Source organism: Acanthochromis polyacanthus, chromosome 15, assembly GCF_021347895.1.
Source record: "Acanthochromis polyacanthus isolate Apoly-LR-REF ecotype Palm Island chromosome 15, KAUST_Apoly_ChrSc, whole genome shotgun sequence".
NCBI classification, from domain to species: Eukaryota; Metazoa; Chordata; class Actinopteri; family Pomacentridae; genus Acanthochromis; species Acanthochromis polyacanthus.
Window position 1 is genome coordinate 29,687,139 of NC_067127.1, and position 24,755 is coordinate 29,711,893.

General features: G+C 37.4%; 2 protein-coding genes across 5 annotated transcripts in view; both read right to left on the minus strand.

Annotated features, from left to right (window-relative positions):
- Positions 1 to 24,755, minus strand: part of sptbn1 (spectrin, beta, non-erythrocytic 1) — a 196,083-nt gene that overhangs the window by 99,259 nt on the left and 72,069 nt on the right. For 2 of the 4 annotated variants that reach the window (XM_051959558.1, XM_051959557.1), the window contains exon 1: positions 14,535 to 15,360. The exons of the other annotated variants lie outside the window; for them this stretch is intronic. In XM_051959558.1, the coding sequence (XP_051815518.1) occupies positions 14,535 to 14,775 (241 nt within the window). In that variant the 5' untranslated portion in view covers positions 14,776 to 15,360. Of the gene's footprint in view, positions 1 to 14,534; positions 15,361 to 24,755 lie in introns of those variants that run through there. 4 annotated transcript variants of the gene reach the window in all.
- The window catches only part of slc30a6 (solute carrier family 30 member 6), a 580,472-nt gene that overhangs the window by 74,345 nt on the left and 481,372 nt on the right, over positions 1 to 24,755 (minus strand). The gene's annotated exons all lie outside the window — the stretch shown is intronic.

Here is a 24,755-nt window from a genome sequence, read left to right on the forward strand (position 1 = left end):
AAATTTTACTGTTTTTAATCTTTATTTTACAGATATATGATGTTTTTGGAAAGAAAAAAGTGTATATTAAAGACAAAAAAATAGTAAATAGTTTTTAAGTTATTCTACAATTTTTGGTAAATTTCAGGTAATTTTAAAATCACAGAAAAAGGGACTGATTTAAATCTTGACTGTTAAAAGAAACTTTCACACTGTTTACAGTTTTCGAACTGTAGTATACAACTGCTTTCATCGTATTTTTCTAGCACTCTTATAATTAAATAAAGTCCACATCAAAAATCTGTATTATTAAAAATAATAACTTCTCTTTTACAATTTAATTGCAAAATTACAGAAAATGTATTATATTTGTTTTTTGTTTTTTTACAGACATTTGAGGTTATTGGAGAGAAAAATCATGCATATTAAGGACAAGAAAAATGGGAAATCATTTTTCAATTATTGCAAATTTTCCCTCTTATTAAATTGCAGAATATCTGGTTTAATCATGGGGAAAAGTATTAAATTACATGTTGACTGTAATAAAAATATGTAACAATCTGCAAGTTTACAAATAGAAATTTGTTTTTCAACAATGCGTGACCATAAAATTGTACAGTCTTACTGCATGTAAATTCTCTAAATATATAATTATTCTCAATATATGTCAGTTTTTTACATTTCTATTTTTAAAAATTTCCACTGCTCTTTGAGCAGATTTCTTCCACATCTTTGCTTCTGGATTTTGACAGTTTCTTGTTTTACAGGGCAGGTTTGGTGTGAAATTAGATGTTGTGTGATCTTATCTGTCGTCTCGCTGTGTTTTGTACCGACCTGCAGCAGGAATGTGGAGGGAGCAGCTGCTATCAGGGAGAGTGCTGCCTTCAAGGACACATTAATGAGTAATGCATTAATGTAGCAGCAGCAGCCTGTTTGTATCTGCAACTCAAGGACTCTGAAACCTGACGTGGAGTTACACACGAGAAGCAATTTAATCAAAAGTTAAATGAAGTTTAGTTGGTGAAACTCCCACGGTTTAGTTCATTCTGTTTAACAAGACTTTCATTCATAGTATTAAGAATCCAAGATGAGATTCAAGCAGATTTTTGCACATCAGAGCTTGTAAACTTCCTCAGAGGCACACATTTGTAGATTCAGTGTGACTTTCACCTTTAAGAGGGTCTAATTAGACAGCAAGGATGATCCTAAAGACTCATTTATATGTTAATTAAATAGAAATTTACATTTAGATGAATCCAAAAGCAAGAAAACACGCAAAAAAATGAGCAAATTGATTCAATTAAAAACTGTTTGAAAATATTGCATGTATTTCATTAAAGAGCCATTTGACAATATTAATCAGAGAATTAAATAACCAAAATCACACTTTAAAGGTGTACATATTGAAGTAGAAATGCACTTTTACCAAAATTGGAAAAAGAAAGATGGTGTCTTTACATACTTTAGATATTTAATTACTTACAATGCTAATTTGTTTTATGCTTAACACAGCCTGCAGCTCAACACAGAACTCCTAAAATGCTGAAAACTTGTGCAGAATATTTAGTGTTTTTTTTCCCCTTTTCTGAATCTGGTGCAAATTGTTTATTTTTGGTACGTTTCAAAAAGTCAGAAATGCAAAATAATGCATTTTTATTGAAAAATCATGTTTTTAAGCATAGATTGTTTATTTTCCTTACAAAACTCCATATCACAGATATGTTTTTTACTGTTGTTTAATTTCATTTATTGTGAATCTAATGTTTGTGTATTTAATGGTTTGTGAAGCACTTTAAAAATAAAGTTTATTAGTATTGTTATTATTGTTATTATTATTATTATTATTGTTATTATTACTAAATGCAATTCATGAACTCTCAGAAAGTTGAAAATTTAATACATTTTTTCTGTTTTTATAGTTTCTGGCTCTGATAAATAGTGCATTTTAGAGTGATTTAAAAAAAAAATAAAAATAGTGTTAATTCAAATTAAGTGATCATTGTGGCCATGTGGCGGTTTGGTGAAAAAAAAATCAAACCTCAGATTAAAAACAAACTACAGTTATAAACTCAGCGACTTGTGGTTTAAGTGAACTTCTCCTTTTATAAAAACTCCTACACAGCAAAGGACAAAAACACTTCATCTTAGTTTATTTTAAGATTTTGACTTCATGATGTTTTTGGTCTGTCCCATAAGCCCCGCCTCCTCTTCTGAGCATGCTCAGTGCCATCAAAGAGCTCTTTCATCCTGCAGAAGACGAAGTAAAAGGTTTCCCTGTTCAGCTCCTTCCTCAGACACTTCCTCATGTCACTTCCAGCTCAACAAAAACCTCCTTTCTTTGTCTGGAGCTGAAATTCTGGTTCCACCTTCATATGCTTCAGGAGTTTTCATTCAATGAATGAAACACGAGACGTTCAGATTCATATTCAAAATACAGTCGTTCTTCTCACTATGGGACTACTGCCAAAGAGAAAAAGAAAATAACACACTGACAGTCAAAACATGGCAGGTCTGATTTCTTTCTGGAGAAACGTCTTTTATGACAACATTTAACGCTTTATGAGGCTGTTGTAAACAAAAATACTGTAAAAAAAATCTGTAAAATAACAAACAGGGAAACTGTGAAAGAACAAATAAAATTTTCAGTCCTTGAAATGCAGATTTTTTCTTTCGATAACTGAAAATATCTGTAAAATAATAACATTTTTGATTACTCAAGTGTAGTAAAATTATAAATGTGTGGTCAAACGTAATAATGTTGCACCAACTTAATATTCTTCTGCATCAGCTGATTGCAAACTAAGTTCAAGTTGAGGTAACTTGAATTTAAAACTTAATCTTTCTTCACATCGATGTCAAGATTTGATGTCTGCTCCTTCATCTTAACATGTCTGGACTAATAAATATTTCTGTTTGTAGAATAAAATCTAATTTAACTAATTGAAGTTTGTTGGTTCAACATAATTATATTAGAAGTTGTCTGAACTCAAAGATTGATGCAAACTGACATAAATTATATACAATATACCAAACATTTATCAGACTTTAAGGAAACATTATTAGTAGTACTTTAGTGAGGTTTGCTCTAACCAAAATCCATAAATAAAAATAAAAGATGAAAAATTAGAATTAAAAACAGCCGTTCTGATTAAATCCCCAAGGTTACAGGGATTTAAATTCCCTGAGAGTGCCAATAAATAAGAATAAATTTAAAGTGTCAGAGAGAGGAGGTGACAGTTTTGTCTCAGAAATCTTTCATGTTGCGTCAGAAGCTCCGAGTCAGTTTTCACGATTAAGGTCGAATATCTAAATCTGCCTCCAGATGTTCCAATATCTTCAGTGTTGAAAATGCTTCTTCCTTGGACTCTCAGATGAACTCAGACTGCAGTTCTGCCAACAGTGACGCTGCTGCTGCTCAGAAACAGGGCTCAGAGTGTAGAAAAAGCCCTGAGTCACAACTGTAACCATTGCAACCAGTCACAACAAAGATGGCAGCAGCTGCAGGGTGGTTGTTTACAGTTTACCAGGTTAGAAACAGATCAGGACTGGGAAATATTCTAACTGTTGGTTCATTTGCTTTCTTGATTAAATCGAAAATCACATCTTCAAATGTTTTGTTTTGTCCACAACGCACCAAAATTAAATTTTCTGCCATAGAGGAGGATTATTTTTCTTTGTTTGTTGTTTTCTTTCTGTAGCTACTTATTTTCTTTTCTTCTTTCTATGGTTATTTTATTATTCTCTTTTCTTATTCCTAGGGTGAAACCAACAGCTGAAACCAAATTCCTTGTATTCTGTTAATGGATTCTGTGAGAACCCATTAACAAGCTGTAATCTGAGAATTTTGACCTATTTAAGTGGAACAAACATACTTATATTCAATAACTCCAGAACAAAATAACTTTGAATTATCTGATTAATCATTACAGCTCTAATTCTCAGTCTGGTTGATAGCTTGACACCTAGAGAAAACAATGACTTATTAAGATATATCATAATATAATAATGATTGAGTCTTGAATAAACATTGACCACAATGTAAAAAATGTTTATTTTTTTAAATAGTAGTTTCTTGAACTATTAATCCTTATTTTACAGATTTTCTTTGCTTTGTTAAATTCCACTTAAACAAAATCACAGAAAAAATAAGTACTAACCTGTATGCTAACAATAAAATAAATCTAAACTGTAAAGAACATGTTGACATAAAAATAAATATTTTTTTCCAAATAGTAGTTTGCTCTTTTACAACATGTGACCATAAAATTAGACTATTTTTACTGTGTTTAAATCTCCAAAAAAAATCATTATTTTACACACAACAACTGTGCATAAGTGCTATGTAAGTGGCATTTTATTGTTTTTGTTAAATTACAAATATAAGGTATTAAAATCACAAAAATATTAAACTGTAAATCTGTAATTTTCTAAATGATCGTTGTATTTTTACAATGTGTGACTGTAACATACACACTTTCATTGTATTTAGATCACCTAAAATATCATTATTTTACAGATATTTGCACAATATTTGCGTATTATATTATTGTCACTCTTTATGCAGTTTCTAATTGTCTTTTAAAATATTTAAACTGGCACTCTTTTTGACAGTTTTTTCTTTTGCAGATTTGTTTTTTTTCCAATCTTTAATGAAGTCACCTTGCAACATAAGAGACTTGTCACAATAGCCGTCGACTAATTTAATATCCAACAATGAGTCAATTAATTGTTGTAGCTCGAACGCTGGCGCAGGAGGAAAAGCAACTGAAAAAATTGAAAATGGTTCAACATACGAGTTAAAATATTCATTTAAATTCACGTTAAGAGTTTATTATTATGGGCAAGAGGATAAAATGCTGAAAAATACATCAAATATTGGCATTAAACTCTTACTTTATGTTACTTCTGATGTTTTTTTTAGGGGTTATTAGTAGGTTAGCCATCTGAAAGATTAAATGTTAAACTATTTATTGACATGTTTTTTACTGTGCAACAAAGTTATGCAGAATAAATATCATTAAAAATCACATTGAGTTCAATGTTTACAGACAGAAGAGGCTGAAACGCTGACAAATATAACACATACCTTACATTAAACTGATGTTTCATGTCGTCTCTGATGCATTTTAAAACAGCTTAATGTTAACGAGCAGGCAGTGAGCGTAAATGTTTACGTATTTGTCAACAAATATCCTCCTGTGGGCTCCCAGCAACTGATCAGAACACATTTTAACCATCATGTGTGCACTACGTTATAATGAGCCATAAATTATTCATGTTCTGGCAATAAAAGCTAAAATGAGGAGTCTGAGCTAAAATGTTCCTAAAATGCAGAATAAATGTGTTTAACAGCTAAAAACACAGCAAAGGTGTTGTTTGTTCACATGTGAGGATGAAGGTCGGAGGATGAGGAGGAGCCTTTGTGTGAATGTGAAGGGGGGGAGGCAGACGCTCCGCACAGCCTCATGAAACATGGATGAGGAGTCGGAGGTGCTTTCTTTCTTTTTAACGGGACATAAAGACGAGGACGATTCACTGCCCCTCCCCTTCCTAAATCCTCACCCCTCCTCACCCCCTCCCAGCTCGGGGAGTCCCAAACCGCCCAGCCGCCGCCTGATTGGCCGGTTCGGCACGCTGAGAGGAGAGAAGAGGGGGGATGCTGGGAGCCGAGAGGGACGATGTTTTGTCTGTTTGATTTCATGTTTCATCCTCAGAATCTGCTGCCGAGGTTCAAACAGTAAAAAATGTTTCATTGAAGCTCCGCCACCAAAGATTCAAAACAAAGAACTGGAGGATTTTACCGAATCACAGGTTTAGAAACACTGATTCAAACCCAAGCTTCCTGCACCTGTCAGCCTTCTGTTGGTTTATCTACCCATCGATGCACTATCTGTCCATCCATGTGCTAATCATCCACCCACCAATCATATTCCCCATAAATCTATTGATCATCCACTCAAATGTTTGTATTCCTTCACCATTTCTGTTGATTTTCTACATTTTTCACCACATTTTTTGTTGCTTTTTTTTTTTTTTTTTACATTTCATTGTCTTTTTAATATTTTTATTGTCTATTTGAGTTGTTATTGCCTTTTTTAATTCATGTTTTATATTGCATCTTTTCTAGTGTTTTAAGGGTTTTATTGTCATTATTTTAATGTTTATCATATTTTCACATTTTCTCATCAGTTTGTCATGTTTTAAAATGCCTTAAACTATCCTTGTTGAAATATTTTGTCTTTTTTATTGTCATGTTTTGTCTTTTTAACCGAAATTTTTTAAATTGTTTTATATGTTTGTTTATATGTATATATTATATATATATATATATATATATACATATATATATATACATATATATATAAAGTTTATCTCATGTTTTCATTGCCCTTTTCTATTTCAATTTTCATTTTTATTATCATTATTTTTGTGTTCTGTCAGGTTTTATTTCCTTTTAAAAACTTTAAATATTATATTTTAGAAAAAGTTTATTCTTTATTTTCAATATTGTCTTGCCTTTTTTAACTTTTATTGTCATCCTAAATCTTTTAAGTATGATAGAAATAAAGTTTGCTATCATCAGCAAAATCCACTTATTCTAGAAATCCATCAAAAGTAAACCATTAATAAGCTGATTAATAGAAAGTAACCATCACTTGATAGATAATGAATCGAATATTAATGTATTTAGCATTCTCATGACTGTTTTTTATTTATTTATTATGTAATAAAAGTCCTCCACAGGCTTCTCTGACTCATTTAGTTCAGCCTCTAACAGGTCGACTCTCTGGTGTTCGCTGTAAAAACCTCTCCAGGAGTTCAGTTCAGCAGCTATTTGATGACTTGTTTCCGGTCCATTAATTGCCTGATTTCTCAGCGCTCGATAACGAGGACGAAGCTGCCCGTCAGCTCGCCGTTCACAGAGCAATAATCACGACTGCCTCCACTTCATCACCCCGCCGGAAATGAACCAGGGTTTCGTCAGAAGCACCTGAGCCACACACGTGACAACACGAGTTTAACGCTCGTAAAACAAGAGAAGACCACAAACATTCTCTGTGTGAGAGGCTTCCAGGGACCACCAAGGGTTTAAAACACTCCTTAAATGTTCTTTATATCCTGATGAATCCTAAAGGTTTCTCAAGGTCACTCTAATAGGTTGATTCATATAAAATGTAGCTGAAAGCTGGTCTTAAAAAGTGTCACAAATTGAAGGGCTTTTAATTCATCTATAAGGTTAGAAGTTTGAAACTGTATAATTTAAAGACTAAAATTCCCCACCCACAATGTTTTTAAAATCTAACTCTGTGGTTGATTTTTTTTTCGAAACATCAAAGTTGCCTTCAACTGAAAACTTGAACTGACCACCTCAGTGAGCATCAGATGAACAACAATTTTTATCAATAAAATATGGTAATATCCTTCTGAACTCCAAATCCCTTCGAAGCAGGTGCCTTTTTGTTTTTTAGCACATTTTTTAGCATTCCAAACAGCCTTGTAAGTTGCACGTTTCCACCAGGGAAAACCAACCACATCTATCAAGACAGTTGAAGCTCCCTCTACTAAATGGTAGCTGACTTTGATTTAACTGAAAATTTCAGGCATTTCATCAACATCAACTTTATTCGATATTGGGCGTGACTATTAAATTTAGCAGAAATACATCGTTTGCTTTAATCGGATTCGTTAAATACTAAAAATGATCCACTCGCTCACTGAAAAGTAGATGACTGACTCAGCTGTGACGCCGTTCAGATTCACGACAAAAATTCAGAAGAGGTTTTCAGATGAACTGCAGGCAGAGGCAGAGAGGAAAGGATAAATGAATGCAGCGATGGTTCCAAAGAACAGTGGAGCGAGAGGAGGAACTTGCTGGAAGATAATTCAAGCACGGTCTGAACAGGTGTTTTTAGGGTGATGAAGAATAATGTGTTTGTAGAGATTGTAAGTGCAAAGAGCTAAATATTCTGTAGTATGTAGAGACAAAACTACCACATAGAAGCAAATTTGTTACAAAATAACAACAAAGAGACGAAACTGTCCCAAAGAGACAGAAAAGTACTAAAATGAGATGAAAAAAAACTAGACACAAAAAATAGCAAACAGGAACAAAAAATGACAAAATAAATGCAAAAGATTCATCCAGCACAGTGAAATATCTCTCTCGAACCAATATGCAGAGTGCTGTGAAAACATTTGTAGAGGTTGTAAAAAGGTAAATGGTTAAAAATCTAGAGTATGTGGTGACAAAACAACCACAAACACAGAAAAATCTGTCACAAAAACACAGAAAACGACAAAAATAAAACCAAAACAACACAAAACAGGAAAAATGAGACACAAAGCAACTCTTACGAGACACAATATGGCCAAAAACAGACAGAAAACATCATAAATGAGATAAAAAGTGGGAAGATATATTCAGCATGGTGAATCATCTCTCTAGACTTGATGTTTAGAGTAGTTTGAAAAAGTCTGTAAATGTAAAAATGTAAACAGTAAAATATCTATAGTATGTGGAGAACACAACATCAAGACAAAGTGTCCGGAAGACAAATTAAAGGACAAAAATGAGACACAGAACAAGAAATATAGGACGCAAAAAGACTGATGTGGAATAAAAAATGACAAAAACAATCACCAAGAGACACAAATAAGACACAAAATAGGTGTGGAAGATACGTTCAGCATGCTGAAACATCTGTCTATTCTTGACATGCAGAGTTGTGTGAAAAAAGCTTGTAGAGGTTGCAAATATGTCAATAGTTAAATGTGGAGAGACAGCAACCACATAAATTTTTGATCACAGAGACAAAATTGTCCAAAAGATACAAAAATGGACACAAAACTAGGAAAAATATGACTCAAGGATGCAGGATCAGAGTTCTAAAGAGGACAAAAATGAGGCAAAACAAACCACAAGAGACACAAAAAATAACGCAGTATGGTTTAGAAACAGTGAACAAGGAGCAAGTTGTTGGAAGAGTACATTACTAGATTTTTCTGTGCAGAGTTAAGGGACAAAGTTTGCAGGAAGTTGTGGAAAAATATATAATAGTAAAATACATAAGTACGGTGGAAAAAACCAAACAAACCACAGAGACAAAACTGTCCAAAAGACAGAAAAGACAGAATGAGACCGACTGTTGTAAGATACAATTCAGCATGGTGAAACATCTTTCTGGAGCTGATGTACAGAGTAGTCGGGATAAAGTTTATAGAAGTTGTAAAAATGTAAACAGTAAAATATCTGTAGCACGTGGAGAAAAAACAACCACATAGAGAGAAAGTGTCTCGAAGACACAGAAATGGACAAAATGAGATACAAAGAGAAACAGGACACAAAATGGCAGAACAGGGATGAAAACTGACAAAAACAAGACAAACAACTACAATGAGACACAAAATAAATGCAGCATGGCTCAAATGCAGTAAACAAGGGAGGAAAGTTAGTTGGAAGAGGCTGTAAGAATGGTAAATAGTTAAATATTGCATCGGGGTCTAAAAAAGTCTATATATGACTTTAAATGCAAAGTAACGTGTACGTTTTTCATCCAGTTTCCATTTTCATATAAAACCCTCCAAACATCAGGAGGATCTCATGTAACGAACATTTTTGACGTTTGACATTTGGACCATAGTCTTCTTCTGAAGCAACGACTTTCACCTTCTCCTCCATCTGAAGCTACTTTTAGATGCTGAAGTTTCTGGGTGTCTCGGGTCGATGAGACTCTAATCAGAGAATCGGCTCCATTTGCCTTCAGCTAAACTCAGCTGCTGCTAATTTTACACTCCAGCGTTCCCGTAATTTTGAATTAAAACCTTGTACTGAAACCAGAATCGGCGGAGAACCTTCCTCTGGTGGATTTTTACGCTTCGGGTGCTCGTTCAAGAAACAGACAGGTGAACAGAATAAATGTGTAAACAGCTGCCACCAATCCACTCATTATATCGCACAATAATTCAAAGATTGTTGAGCGAGAAAGTGTTCCAGCAATGTGACAGCGATTAAAATGGTTAAATAATGAGCTCAACTCAGTCAGTGGTCGGTTTATTAGGTATATGTTCAACAATAAAGGCCTTATAGTCTAAAAAAAGTTGTTGAAATTGACAAAAAAATAATTGCAACAGAAACTGCAGAATTCATCACGAGCAGAGAGTTTCCCTAAAACTGTTTCTACAAACAACTGAACACTGCAACCTTTGTGGAGAATATAACACAGGAATGTTGTGGTCTACGGTGGCCGAGACCCGCCATCGCTGCAAATAAAACAAACGCTGCAAATAAAAAGAAACACCGCTGCAAATAAAAAAGAAACGCTGCAAATAAAAAGAAACACCGCTGCAAATAAAAAAGGAACGCTGCAAATAAAAGAAACGCTGCTGCAAATAAAAGAAACACTGCAAACAAAAAGAAACGCCGCTGCAAATAAAAAAGGAACGCTGCAAATAAAAAGAAACACCGCTGCAAATAAAAAAGAAACGCTGCAAATAAAAGAAACGCTGCTGCAAATAAAAGAAACACTGCAAACAAAAAGAAACGCCGCTGCAAATAAAAAAGGAACGCTGCAAATAAAAAGAAACGCTGCTGCAAATAAAAGAAACACTGCAAACAAAAAGAAACGCCGCTGCAAATAAAAAAGCCACAACGAAAGTGGATTACTGGGGATCATTTTTGCCGATACACCGGGTGAGAAGAAGAAGACGAAGAAGTAGAAACAAGAACAGGAGTACGACTTGGAAACGAACGAGAAAGAAAGTGAAAATGTTAGTGTTTAATGTCACTACGTCTAATTTTAATGTGTTATCTGGTTAGGCCATGTAGCCCCAGGTTTGAAGGTTTGAAGTTGAACTGGAGGATGCCGTGTGTTGTTAGCCGTCAGTTGTTTCCACCCGGATGTGTTTTCGTTCCGGACTCATTCATTCTGTCCGCTCGGGCGGACGGGCGCCGGCGGCAAAGGATGGTTCGCCCGGGCCGCAAATCTAGCCATGACCGAATCTGTGTGTTTTTCTGGGGGTAGACACTGTTCTGGAGTGAGAGCGTGCAGTGGAACATGTTACTGTGTTTTGCTGCATACTGGAGTAAAGTTACCAAACTCGATTGTCCTCTCGTTAGCCGAAGCTAACAACACACCTGGATCCACACCTCCACACGTCTGGATCCAGGATTTTTTTGAAAAAAAAACCAAAACATCTGGATCCAGGATCCTGCATCCAGGATTTTTTTCTGGATCCAGACGATGATCCGGATCACCTCCAAAATCTAATCGATGGTTACTTTTGCTCTTCCGGGCATTCTGTAAAAAATTGGTGAAAATCCATCCATAACTTTTTGAGTTATGCTGTAAACGGACAAACAGACAGATGGCCTGGCGGAGGTCTGCGCTCTCCGAGTGCTTTTCTAGTTTTTAATGTGTTATCTGGTTAGGCCATGTAGCCCAAGGTTTGAAGTTGAACTGGAGGATGCCAGTGTGTTGTTAGCTTCGGCTAACGAGAGGACAATCGAGTTTGGTAACTTTACTCCAATATGCAGCAAAACACAGTAACATGTTCCACTGCACGCTCTCACTCCAGAACAGTGTCTACCCCAGAAAAACACACAGATTCGGTCATGGCTAGATTTGCGGCCCGGGCGAACCATCCTTTGCCGCCGGCGCCCGTCCGCCCGAGCGGACAGAATGAATGAGTCCGGAACGAAAACACATCCGGGTGGAAACAACTGACGGCTAACAACACACCGGCATCCTCCAGTTCAACTTCAAACCTTCAACCTGGGGCTACATGGCCTAACCAGATAACACATTAAAAATTAGACGTAGTGACATTAAACACTAACATTTTCACTTTCTTTCTCGTTCGTTTTCCAAGTCGTACTCCTGTTCTTGTTTCTACTTCTTCGTCTTCTTCTTCTCACACCGGTGTATCGGCAAAAATAATCCCCAGTAATCCACTTTCGTTGTGGCTTTTTTATTTGCAGCGTTTCTTTTATATTTGCAGCAGCGTTTCTTTTTTATTTGCAGCGTTTCTTTTTTATTTGCAGCGGTGTTTCTTTTTATTTGCAGCGTTTGTTTTATTTGCAGCGATGGCGGGTCTCGGCCACCGTAGTGGTCAGCACAAAATTCCACCATTTATCACAATGAGAAACTAGAAAAACTGAAAAAAATAATCAGATTTTCAGCTTTTTAACAGACCTCAAACTTATCTGTCAAACTAAGGTTAAAATAATGACATAATTGACTTCTGTAGATTTGAAAGACATGATATCTGGTTGTAAAAATCCCGAAAATTTCATCACTGATCTGATTAAAAAACAGAAAAACATCACCAGATAATCAAGTTTTGGAAGGTCCTTTAACTACCAATCTGTTATGAACAATTCAGTATCGCCAAAAGTCATGAAATATCCTGGAAAAAAAATTCTCAAAAATTCACCAAAAATTAACCCTTTGTGCCAAACAGATTCTGGAGAAGACGAAAATTCTGCACTCCTTTCACAACCATGAAACTATCAGTAAGTCACCTGCCATAAACAATCACATGACAAAAATTCAGGGGCTTGAATTAGCAGGAAAACTGCTATTTATGTAAGTCCAGATAGCTTTAAAATACAGAAAATACACATATGCAAGAAACACTGCCCCCCCCCCAAAAAAAATCACCAAAATTCCATCATTGATTTGAATAAAAAACTGTAAAACAGGGGAAAAAATCACCAGACTTTCAACTTTCTGAGGATCCTTGAACTACCCAATCGTGATGAACAGTTCAGTCTGGAAAAAAATACCCAAAAAAAGTCTGCACTTTTGTAACCATGAAGCCATCAGTAACTCAACTGCCATAAACAGTCACATGACAAAAAATCAGGGACTTAAATCAGCTGGAATCTGCTATCCTTGTCACTCCACGTAAATTTCAGAAAATTCACATATGCAAGAAACATAAGCAGTATTTGTGTTGCAGTTTATATTCAAACAGAGCAAGGTACTAGCTAACAAGCTACCATTGTTCTGAACTATCTGGCATTTCCTTTACATAAAGTTCACATCTGTCAGGATGGTTTGTTGGAGGTCAGAGATGCTAACGCGTCTGTTGAAGCTGAACTTCATTCAGAAGATTTCAGACCATAGGAGCATCTACTGAACACAGCAGCTAACTGCTCCAGAATGAAAAAAAACTTCACCCTATACAACATTTTTCCTACAGGTGTTACCAACACTGGTTAAAAAAAAACATGCTGCATTTATTTCATTAAACCTGTATGTTTAGTTTCTTTGTAGTTTCTCTTGTCCTCTCCTCTCTGTTGTATAGAAACACTGCCTGCAGTTCAGTCGAAAACTCTCTGAATTTTTCTCACATGACTGCTGGATGCAGCTGAGTGACTCATGACTTCAGGGTCGCACAGAGGAATGTGGATTTTGATTATGTTCAGTGCAAATTGTTAACTTTTAGTAATTTATTGGATGGATGGATGGATGGATGGATGGATAGATAGATAAAAGTTCAAAGCCTGGGGATTTTTTCATTTAGATAAATAATGGAATGTTTTCTTATATAAATAGCATGCCTTTTAACGCAGCTGGTGGGTTTGTGGTATAGAAACATAAGGTTATTGTTCAGTATTAGTTACGTATCACTTAGTTGGGTCCAATGTTTGTGGATTAGTGTCCAGAAATATGAACAATGACTAACTAACACACTATTTCCCAGCCGGTCAACACCCTGCTGACTGATCAGACTGAACCTCACTGGACTTCTTACAACCACATGATGAAATCTGGGAGTGTGAGCTGAATACTGCACTTCAATTTTGATAAATATCCTGATTTTAAGCTCAGATTTGGAAATTTTCCCAACAGAACTGCACATTACAAATGACTACTTAAAGGACTGTGGAAAACTTGGAAACTCTATGATTAATTTGGTTTTCATGGGTTCTTTTAAAGAAAACAAACCCAAATACGAGTCAGACTTGGAGATGAATGCAGTTTCTTTGCAGCACAGATGTAAGCGAGCTGTCTGCTGCCTGTGGATTTCCATGAAATATCGCGATCTTAAACTCAGATTTGGAACATTTTCCCAACAGAAATGAACGTTACAAATGGTCACTGCTTATATCTGGTTTTATGGGTGGCCATTTGAAGAAAACTCGCCTTTCAAACCCAATTAAGAGTCAAATTTGGAGGAAGGGGAGCTTTGTTGCAGCACAAATCTAACAACTGATGTGAAGGTTTGTGAGCTTCCTGCTGCCATTGAGCAAGGCACTAATCACCCAGCAGCCCCTGGTTCAGGGTGGGGCTCTGAGATAAGGTCAGAGCTGCTGACTCATTCACGTTCAAACCCTACAGTGATTCAACATTAGCAAACTTCACGTCCGATTGAAAAAAAAAACATTATTGTGCAACTTAAAGTTAACTGATGTTTAATTTACTTTCTGTGGAAGTTAAAAATCTGCTCCACATGGCTCCTGGAGTTCTTTCAAATGCATTAAATGAAGCTGGTCTACCAACCAGAACCTGCAGGAGTCTCCAGATGTGGAACTTTCTCAGGTTTCCTACCTTGAAGCTGTTTAAATCTGCCCTCCAGCTGGTTGTAGTTGAACGCAGCCTGGCCGGAGAAGCCGGGGCCGGGGCTGGGACCCCTGATGGGGCTGAGGCTGGGGCTGAGGCCTCTTCTTGGGGAGGTGCCGTGAGAAGGACCAGGGCCACCGGACGATGGGGAGAGGGGCCCGGCGTAGTCCGAGGTCGGGGAGAGGGGAACCGGAGAGAGGGGTCCAGGAAGGCCAGTCTGAAGCTCCATGATGAAACTCCAGAGATTCAGAGGAAATGAATCCACAAAGGCATGAAGAAGAAACAAATCCAAGAGTCCAGCAGCAAGAAGCTGAAGGAGAAACTTCTCAGCAGCAGAAAAAGTAAAGCTTGAAGATTACTAAAAGAGTTTAAAGTATCTAAACTTAATCAAACCTGAGTTTAAAATGCACATCAGCTGCTAATAATCCAAGAATCCTTCCCAGTTTGAGCTGACAGAGGAAGACCTCTCCTGTTCCTGAGCGACCAAGACAGCAGTGATGAAGACAAACGTGAACTCTTCCTCTCCGGTTCTACAGCAGGAATCGCTGGGTCAGCAGACACACGGCGACGGTGGCATCATGTTTTCCCTCTGTACATCCATCTGTCAGTGTCTTCAGAGATCACACCTTCCTTTTGCTCAGGAATCCACCCATCCTCCAACCAAGAGGGAGAGAGAAGAGCCTCCGGAGGAAGAGCTTTGGAAAGGAGGCAGCGTGGAAGAAGAGGAGGAAGAGGAGGAAACGTGGAGATGGAGGAGGTGGAGAATGAAAAGCTTCGTCTCCGGTGTTCAACAGCTCCGACACTGAAAACACCTTTCAGACAGAGGGAGAGTGGAGGGGGGAGGGGCCGTCAGCCGGAGCTGCTGCTCCTCCCAGCGGCCAATCACGGCCCTCAGTCTTAGCAGTGATGTCATCGTCTCATTAGCATACGGAGAGGAGTGGGAGGAGGGCGAGCAAGCAACACAAATACAGAGACAGAGAGAGAGAGAGAGAGAGCGAGAGAGGAGGGGGAGGGGGGAGCTGAACAGGGACAGAAATATTTACTTTATCATTATTATTCTTATTATTATTATTACTATTTTATTTTTCTCTTCTTCTTTCTATAGTTATTTCATGATTCTTTTTCCTTATTCCTAGGCTGACACCAACAGACAAAAACAAATTCCTTGTATGTTGTGTCGGTAATTAGCCATTAATACTGATTCAGATTTTATGATGTCTCTTTCATTTGTGCTGCAAAAAAAAATTGTATTCATAGATGTTTTTCAATGCGGTGTATTAATTTAGGCTGTATTATCAGTTACACTAGTGTTTATATATTTCTTAATATAAAAAAAAATATCTATAAAAGAAAAGGCTGTTTTCATAAATACATTTGCACATACTATTTTTTCACTTAAATGTTTATATTTGCATATTTCTTACTGTATTTTATTTATGTTGTCCAATTGTGTGAATGCCATAGAATGAATGTGACAATAAATTAATTCTTTTCAATTCTTATTTCACTCCCCTTCCTCCTTTTGGGTTCAAAAGGTGTATTTTCTTTCAAAGAAGAACCCGTAAAAACAGAAACAATCTTCAGATTTTCAATTTTTCTACCGTCTTTGAAGTGATCATTTGTGACGTGTGGTTCTGTGAGGATAATTATCCATATTTAAGTCACAAATTGGTCAATTTCATCCAAATCTAAGTGAAGCATTTAGCTCACACACCCAGATTGTATCATGTGGTTGTAATAAGTCCTAAGAAGTTTATTGTGATCAGTCACCAGGGTGTTGACCTGCTGAGAAATGATCTGTTAGTTTGTCATCTTTAATATTTCTGGACACTGATTCACAAACATACTGTGGTAATTTTTAGTTAAATTAACATTCTGGCAGGTTTAAAAGGCAGTAAGGCTGTAAAAACTGAAAAAAATCATTACATTTACAACTTTCTAAAAGACATCAAACTGCTCATCAGTGATGTACCGTTCAGTTTTAAAACCAAATTTAAGCTTCAAATCTGGATATTTCATGGAAATCCATATATTCTACATGGCTAATTTAAAAAAATTGGCAAAAATAAATTCTATGCTTAAATAGCATTCTGTTAAAAACTTAGATTCATTCAAATTTGTTCCAACCACGAAGCTTCGACTGACCAACAGTCATGTCACAAAAATTGAGGAATTTTTCAGCTGAACCTCAGGCAGTGTAGAGCAGAGAGGAGTATGGATATACATTTAAAAATGTTGTGGCAAAAGATATCTATAATATGTAGAGTCATTTTAAAAAATACAAATATTTGTAGTATTGTTAACACTTGTGGGCACTTGGAAAGGTTTTGTACATATCGAGTTCAGATTTTTTTAAATTTTGGAAAAAAGAATTATTGCTTTCTTACTGAAATACTGAAAGTATTACTTTATGACTTGACTTCATGTCATACTTTACCACAAACACTTCCTCTGTGGGGGAGCCAGAGCCTGAAGACTTGGGCGAATCTTCGTCCATATCCGTGGCAGAGGTCGCCGAGTTAGTTAAGGAGCTCCTTGGTGGCAAGGAGAGCCTGAAGACTTGGGCGAATCTTCGTCCATATCCGTGGCAGAGGTCGCCGAGGTAGTTAAGGAGCTCCTTGGTGGCAAGGCACCAGGTGTGGACGAGATTCACCCCGAGATGCTGAAGGCTCTGGACATTGTTGGACCGTCTTGGTTGACACATCCCTACAATGTCGCGTGGGCATCGGGTACGGTACCTGCGGAGTGGCAGACCGGGATGGTGGTCCCCATTTTCAAAAAGGGGGACCGGAGAGTGTGCTCCAACTACAGGGGTGTCACACTTCTCAGCCTCCCCGGGAAAGTCTACTCTAGGGTGCTGGAAAGGAGGCTCCAACCGATTGTCAAACCTCGGATTCAGGAGCAGCAATGCGGATTCCGTCCCGGTCGTGGAACAGCGGACCAGCTCTTTATTCTTGCGGAGCTGCTGAGGGGCTCATGGGAGTTTGACCTGCCAGTCTACATGTGTTTTGTAGATATGGAGAAGGCCTACGACCATGTCCCCCGAGGGGCTTTGTGGGAGGCACTGTGGGAGTATGGGGTACCGGGCTCGTTGATACGAGCCATTCGGTCCATGTACGACCAAAGTGAGCGCTGTGTCCGCATACTCGGCACAAAGTTAAACTCGTTTCCGGTGGGTGTTGGACTCCACCAGGGCTGTCCCTTGTCTCCAATCCTGTTCGTGGTTTTCATGGACAGGATCTCAAAGCGTAGCCGGGGTGGGGAGGATGTCTGGTTTGGGGACCTCAGGATTGCATCTCTGCTTTTTGCAGATGATGTGGTTCTGTTGGCTTCCCCACATCATGACCTTCAGCACACACTGGAGCGGTTTGCAGCCGAGTGTGAAGCGGCGGGAATGCAGATCAGCACCTCCAAGTCCGAGGCCATGGTTCTCTGCCGGAAACCGGTGGATTGCTCCCCAAGCAAAGGAGTTCAAGTATCTCGGGATCTTGTTCAGGAGTGATGGGAAAATGGAGCGAGAGTTGGACAGGTGGATCAGTGGAGCGTCAGCATTAATGAGGGCGTTGTACCGAACCGTCGTGGTGAAGAGGGAGCTGAGCCGTAAGGCGAAGCTCTCAAATTACCAGTCCATCTACGTTCCAACCCTCACCTATGGTCATGAGCTCTGGGTAGTGACCGAAAGAACAAGATCGCTGATACAAGCGGCTGAAATGAGCTTCCTCCGTAGGGTGGCTGGACTCAGCCTTAGAGACAGAGAGAGGACCTCAGACATCTGGAGGGAGCTCGGAGTAGATCCGCTGCTCCTTCACGTCGAAAGGAGACAGTTGAGGTGATTTAGCCATCTAATTCGGATGCCTCCGGGGAGACTTCCTTTGGAGGTTTTTCGCACATGTCCGCCTGGGAGGAGACCACGGGGTAGATCCAGAACTCGCTGGAGGGATTTTATATCTTGTCTGGTCTGGGAACACCTCAGAATCCCCCAGGAAGAGCTGGAAAGCATCGCTGGGGGGAGGGATGTCTGTAATGACCTGCTTCGCCTGCTGTCTCCGAGACCCGGCCCCGGATAAGCAAAAGTAAATGAATGGATGGATGGAACTATTTACCACTGTGCATGAAGTCACAGAGTAAAAGTTATGAAATTCTGCACAGATTGCTTTGAATGTGAAAAACAATAATATTGCAAAATACTGTCTTCTGTATGCAGAAAGACAGATTCCTCCATGAGCAGAAAATATCAAATTGCACTGTTTCTACTCATTGGCTATTAAAATACATAATTAAATGATAGTTGCCAACTAACTGAATAAGTGTTGCTGCTTTGATACATATTTGTGTTATAAAGCAAATACAAATGACTTGTAGATAGCAGAAAGAGTAGCTGAAATGTTAAAATTCCCGTAGAAACGGAATGAAAAACTGATATCGATGTTGTGAGAATTCCTCTTTATTTAAATTATCTCGTCACCGTTGTGACGCTGCTTCTTCATGAGGTGATCGCGTGAGTTTTCGTGTGCAGAGAGAAGAATCAAATGAGGTGAAGGGAAACAGAGATTTTGGCTCCTCATCGCTCCATACAGACGTCCAAACATCCTGACAAACTCTCAGCTCTAATATTAGAGCCTGTTGTGGAGATGTTCTTCCTGCCAGCACTTCCTGTTTGATCCTGCTGTCAGTCAACACACACACAAAGACACACACACACACACTGATGTGCAGGAAAACACTGGAATGAGGCGGAGATGTCGACCCAATCAGCTCCACATCCTGCAGCACTGCTACACTCTGGAGGTCAGAGGTCATAGCTCCAAGACAATACAAGGAACAAATAATCACACGACACCGGAGCTGCACGACTTTAATGTCGTCACTACGCAAAGAATTCAAGAATCAGAGTCACTCGAGTTCACAAACAAAACCTTCGACCTGCAGATTAAAAGTCGTCTCCACCCAGATTCACTGTTCCTCGATGAACTGATGGTTCACAGATAAAACCTGAGCGAAGGTCAAAATAAGACAAACCTGAAGCCAACTTCCTGAAAGCAGACGCCCTTTTCTGGCACTTGATTTGATAACGAAGGATGAGTGTTGGAAATACACTGTAAAAATATAAACTATAATTTTCTAAACAATTCACAGATTTTGTCTGTTTTATGAAATTATAGATGTCCACATCAAAAACACGTATTTGTACAAATAGTAAGTTGCTCTTCTACAATGTGTGACAGTCACTATTTTTTCCACTTAAATTAGCAAAAAAATAAATAATTCTTTTACTCACATTTGCCATGGTTTTCCTAACTTATCCAAATTTAATACTTTTCCCTGTGATTTTACTAGATATGATCTGTAATTTAACAACACTAGAAAAATTTGCAAAATAAGGCAGAAATTATTGATCATTTTTCAACACTTAACATACAGATTTTTTCTTTAAATTTACTGCAAAAAAATGTAAAATAATTATATTTTCTTTGCAAATTTCATTCGGTAAACAATAACGTAAAAGAACAAAGCATAATTTATAGGTTTTGACAATTTGGGCCATACAGTTTTTTATGGTTAACATGTTTAATTAAGGGCTGCTCAGTGGAGTAGTGGTTAGCACTTTGCCTTGCAGCAAGAAGATCCCTGGTTCGAATCCCGGGGTGGGCCTGGGATCTTTCTGCATGGAGTTTGCATGTTCTCCCTGAGCATGCGTGGGTTTTCTCCGGGTACTCCGGCTTCCTCCCACAGTCCAAAAATATGCTGAGGTTAATTGAGTACTCTAAATTGCCCGTAGGTGTGAATGTGAGTGTGAGTGTTCGTCTGTGTATGTAGCCCTGCGACAGACTGGTGACCTGTCCTGGGTGTCCCCTGCCTTCGCCCGAGTCAGCTGGGATAGGCTCCAGCTCCCCCCGCGACCCTAATGAGGATAAAGCGGTGTATAGAGGATGGATGGATGGATGTTTAATTAATTTTTGTCTGAGTTTACTCGATATCTGTTTACAATTTTGTAGAATTGGAAAATTTAGTCTTAATGCACTTTTTTCATTTAATATTGCAATAAATATCTGTAATAACAATATTTTTGCTTATTCAAATGCTTAACAATAGTGTAATCTTTGCCAATCTGTTGCCAAAAAAAATTTGACCATTTACCATTTTAAAAAAACATAAACTTTTGTACAGTTTTGACCCGGTTTTGTAAATTAATGCATCATTTTTTGAGATGTTTAGATGTTTTATGTTACTTAAAAAAACAGAGGAAAGCTGTAAAGCAACAATAAATCATGAAAAAGATTTAATACCTGTCAATAAAAAAAAAATCTAATGAAAGAACTCAATGTCTAAATGAATTCTTTTTCTTTCCTCCCTGATCCATTAATAAATAAATAATATAATAATAACAAATGATTTTTTTTTTTTTTGCTTTAGTACTTAATTAATGAGCATAGTTTTTCCATCAAACAGCAACAAATATATGCAAAATACTTAAATTTCTACTGGTTTAAATACAGTAATTTTACGGCCAAAATTTTTTAAAGAAAACTTGCTATTTATAAAAATACAGATTTTTGATGCGGACGTTATTCTTTACAGTTTTGGGTTGTTTTTCTTATGATTATCACAAAAAATATTTTTTTGTTACTGTACTAGATATCTGTACTTCAAATAAACTGGGAAATATGCAAAATAACAGTGAAGATTATTCAGTTCTTTCTTACTTTTTTCTTTTTAAATAATAGCTAATATCTATAAAATAAGGGTTTTGCTGATTTAAATGTTTAAATGTTGTGAAAGAATAAATTATGGCATAGAACAGAATTATTATAGAACAGCAGATTTGTGATGTGAACATTATTTACAGTTTAGGTCTGTTTATATATAAATATATACATTTATACATTATTTTTCTAGATATTATTTGTAGTTAAAGAAAAAGAAAGAAAAAAGTTTGAAAAAAGTACAGTTTATTTTATTTTTTAAGCATAGTGACACAAGTCAGAGATCTTTACAAAATGTCTTTGTACTGATTTTTAAATTATTTTTCTTTCCTGACTGATCCGTTAAAACTAACCAGAAACAGCTTCGGCTCTAGAAGCAGATCAGCAGGTCAGAGGTCGGGTCGCAGCAAACAGGCAGCAGATGGACCAAACGTTCCTGCAGCTGATCTCCTTTAGTTCGTTATGTTCTGATGATCTCAACACGACAACATTTTGTCCTCTGAGCTCAGAGTCATGCTGTTTTTTTCCCTCTGTCACCCGGTTTCCTCGTGGATCGGTGCCTCAAGGCCAACGAACCAAACGCACCATTCATGAGAGCCTCACCGCCTCCAGGACTTTTCCACTGAGACCAAACGCTGAAGCTGTTGCTTGGTCCAGAGCCCGTGCTGCCTTCAGGGTTCAAACTTGTGTCGCTGCAGTGGTGAATTTCTCACTGACACACAAAGGCATTCTTGCGAGGTCAGCAGCCGCTGGCGAACATGCTGGAGCTGCTGCCTGAACCAACAGCCAGCTGTGGTTCAACTGGTTTAAATGCCAATTCTTGCATTTAGATGTTAATTCCAACTTTCTGTTCCATCTTCGCATTTCTGACCATTTGTGTCTCCATAAACTTTACATTTACTACTTAAAAAGTCACAACAAACCAGAATATTTAACCTTCTGAACCTCAAGTTTGAAATTCATGTTATCTTTACAAATACTGCCAATATTACACCATTTATTGTAACCAAAAAGTGTAAAAACAGAAAGACTTTCTAACGGTCCTTGAACTACTCATTGAAACAATGAACCATATCTGACATTCCATCAAAATCACTTCATTACACATGCCTTGTTTAAAAATTTGCCAAATATAAACCATTTGATCTAAATATATTTGGTTAAAAACATAAAATTCTTCACTTCTTCTTGCAACCAGGAAGCCATGAATGACTCAGCTGCAACAAAAAGTCCAATGCTAAAAATTGAAAGAGTTTCAGATGAACAGCAGGCTGTATTTGTGCAAAGCAGATATGAGACGAGTATGGAAACAAATTAAATATGTAAATGGTAAAATATCTACAGCATGAAGAGCTGTAGTTTCTTATTTATAAATTGGTAGCAGCTGTGAGCACTTGGAAAAATGTTGTACATGTTGATTTCAGATTATTTTCAATTTTTGTAAAATAAATATTTCAAGAAAATGCAACTTTTTTTATGATTAATGGCTTTGTAACTGTGTTATATAGCACAGATTACTTTTCAAGTTTTCTCTCCATCTAGTCCTAGGTGTCCTGTTTCCATAGAGCTGCAGGTCTTTATATTGCAGTGAAAAATGAGCCCACAGTGAGTAAAACTGTGACAGGAGGAAATAAAAAAACACCTAGAAATTGTTGGAGTTTAAAGGCTTAATGCTGCTGTTTTGTATGTGAGGAATGAACTCCAGGTCAATTAGATGATTACTGTGGCATTCAGCTAATGGAAGTCCTTTAAACAAACAACTAAACAGTTGTGTTGCTGTCATTTTTTATATTTTTCATGCTTTGTTTTGGTCCAAATTCGAAAAATATGCCATTTTTAAAGTTCCTCATCCATACTTTAGCATTTTGTTGCATTTAGTTCCGCTGCAACGAGGACAACACAGTTTATATCATCTGAGAAACTAAATTCTAACATAGGAAAATTTAAAAATGGCGCAAGATGAAAGGAGGAGCAAAGAGAAAAAATACCAGAATGGAAGAAGCATGGTGAGTAATAATGAGAGAATCTTTACCTTCACTTTCTTAGAAACCACACACATTCACAAACGGTTTAAAAAAATAACAGTCACACCAACATTCCCAACATTCCACCATCTGGTCCTCTGAACAGGAAGTGACACACACACACACACACACACACTCCTGTGTGTGTGTGTGTGTGTGTGTGTGTGTGTGTGTGTGTGTGTGTGTGTGTGTGTGTGTGTGTGTGTGTGTGTGTGTGTGTGTGTGTGTGTGTGTGTTTTGCGTCTCTGTGGGGAACCTGGACTGTTCCTGCTTCTAATTATTGAGCGCCTCAGTGATTCTTCGTCACTTTAAAGCTTCACAAACTCCTATTTTGGCACATCAATAAAAACTCCAATAACCGATAATTACCAGCACTAAACGAACCTGCAGATTAAAGCATCGGAGCAGATTTAGCTATGAAGCCTTCCGTGCTTTTTAAGTAAGTTCATAGATCAAAAATATGCAAATATATCTAACTGTACACTGAATTACATAAAACAGACAAAAATACCAAGAATTTCATGGTCCAGCTTCTTAAATATGAACATTTGTTGGTCTTACTCATGTAATAAATTGGAATTTTTTCTGGATTTCAGCATGTTGGTCAAACAAAATTGCCATTTTCTGATGTGTACTCAAATAAATGGAGGAATTAAATCAGAAGAGAAATCAATCGGGACGTGTTTTCTGCATCTTTTTCGTTAAACTTCCTCACTTTGATTAAAATCCGTCAGATCAAAGACTATAAATCCAGACTTTGGGTGCTACCCAGCATGCATTGCTGTTTGACAGCCCGTCTGCCTGAGGACTAAACCATAGATCCTCTCAGCTGCTATTCTGAGGATAGAAAATGAACCGAGTTACCAGAAACACTTTAATGTAGCGTCAAGGTCCTGACAGTCTGATGGGCGTCAGCAGCAACATTCAGACTGAAGCACTGAGGTGTTACCTTCATCAGCTCAGCATTACTCACATTAAATCTCCTTCTGTTGTAGTTTTACTTGCAGATTACTGCTTGGTAATGTACATTATTTAGCACTTATCCTGCAGCTAATAATCTCCGACTGCACTAACTGTTGTGTTTCTGCAGCAGAGACGATCTGAGACCAACAGCCATCATGAGTTTATTTCCTCCACTGCAGCAATTAAGGAGCTTTGAGAAACTATAGCAGCATTCATGAGTCAATATTCTGCCTTTTGGGTTTCTCCTTTACTTCAGTGTTTTATATAGCAGCTTTTTAGTACACAAAACATTGACCATATCTGACATCCCATCAAAATCACTTCATCACACGTAACTCTTTGAAAAAATCAGCAAAAATAAATCACTTGATCTAAATATATTCCATAAAATACTGTAGTGTGCAGAGCCGTAATTTTTGATTTATAAATTGGTAGCAGCTGTGAGCACTTGGAAAATATGTTGTACATGTTGGTTTCAGATTGTTTAAAATTTTTGTAACATAAATATTCAAAGACAT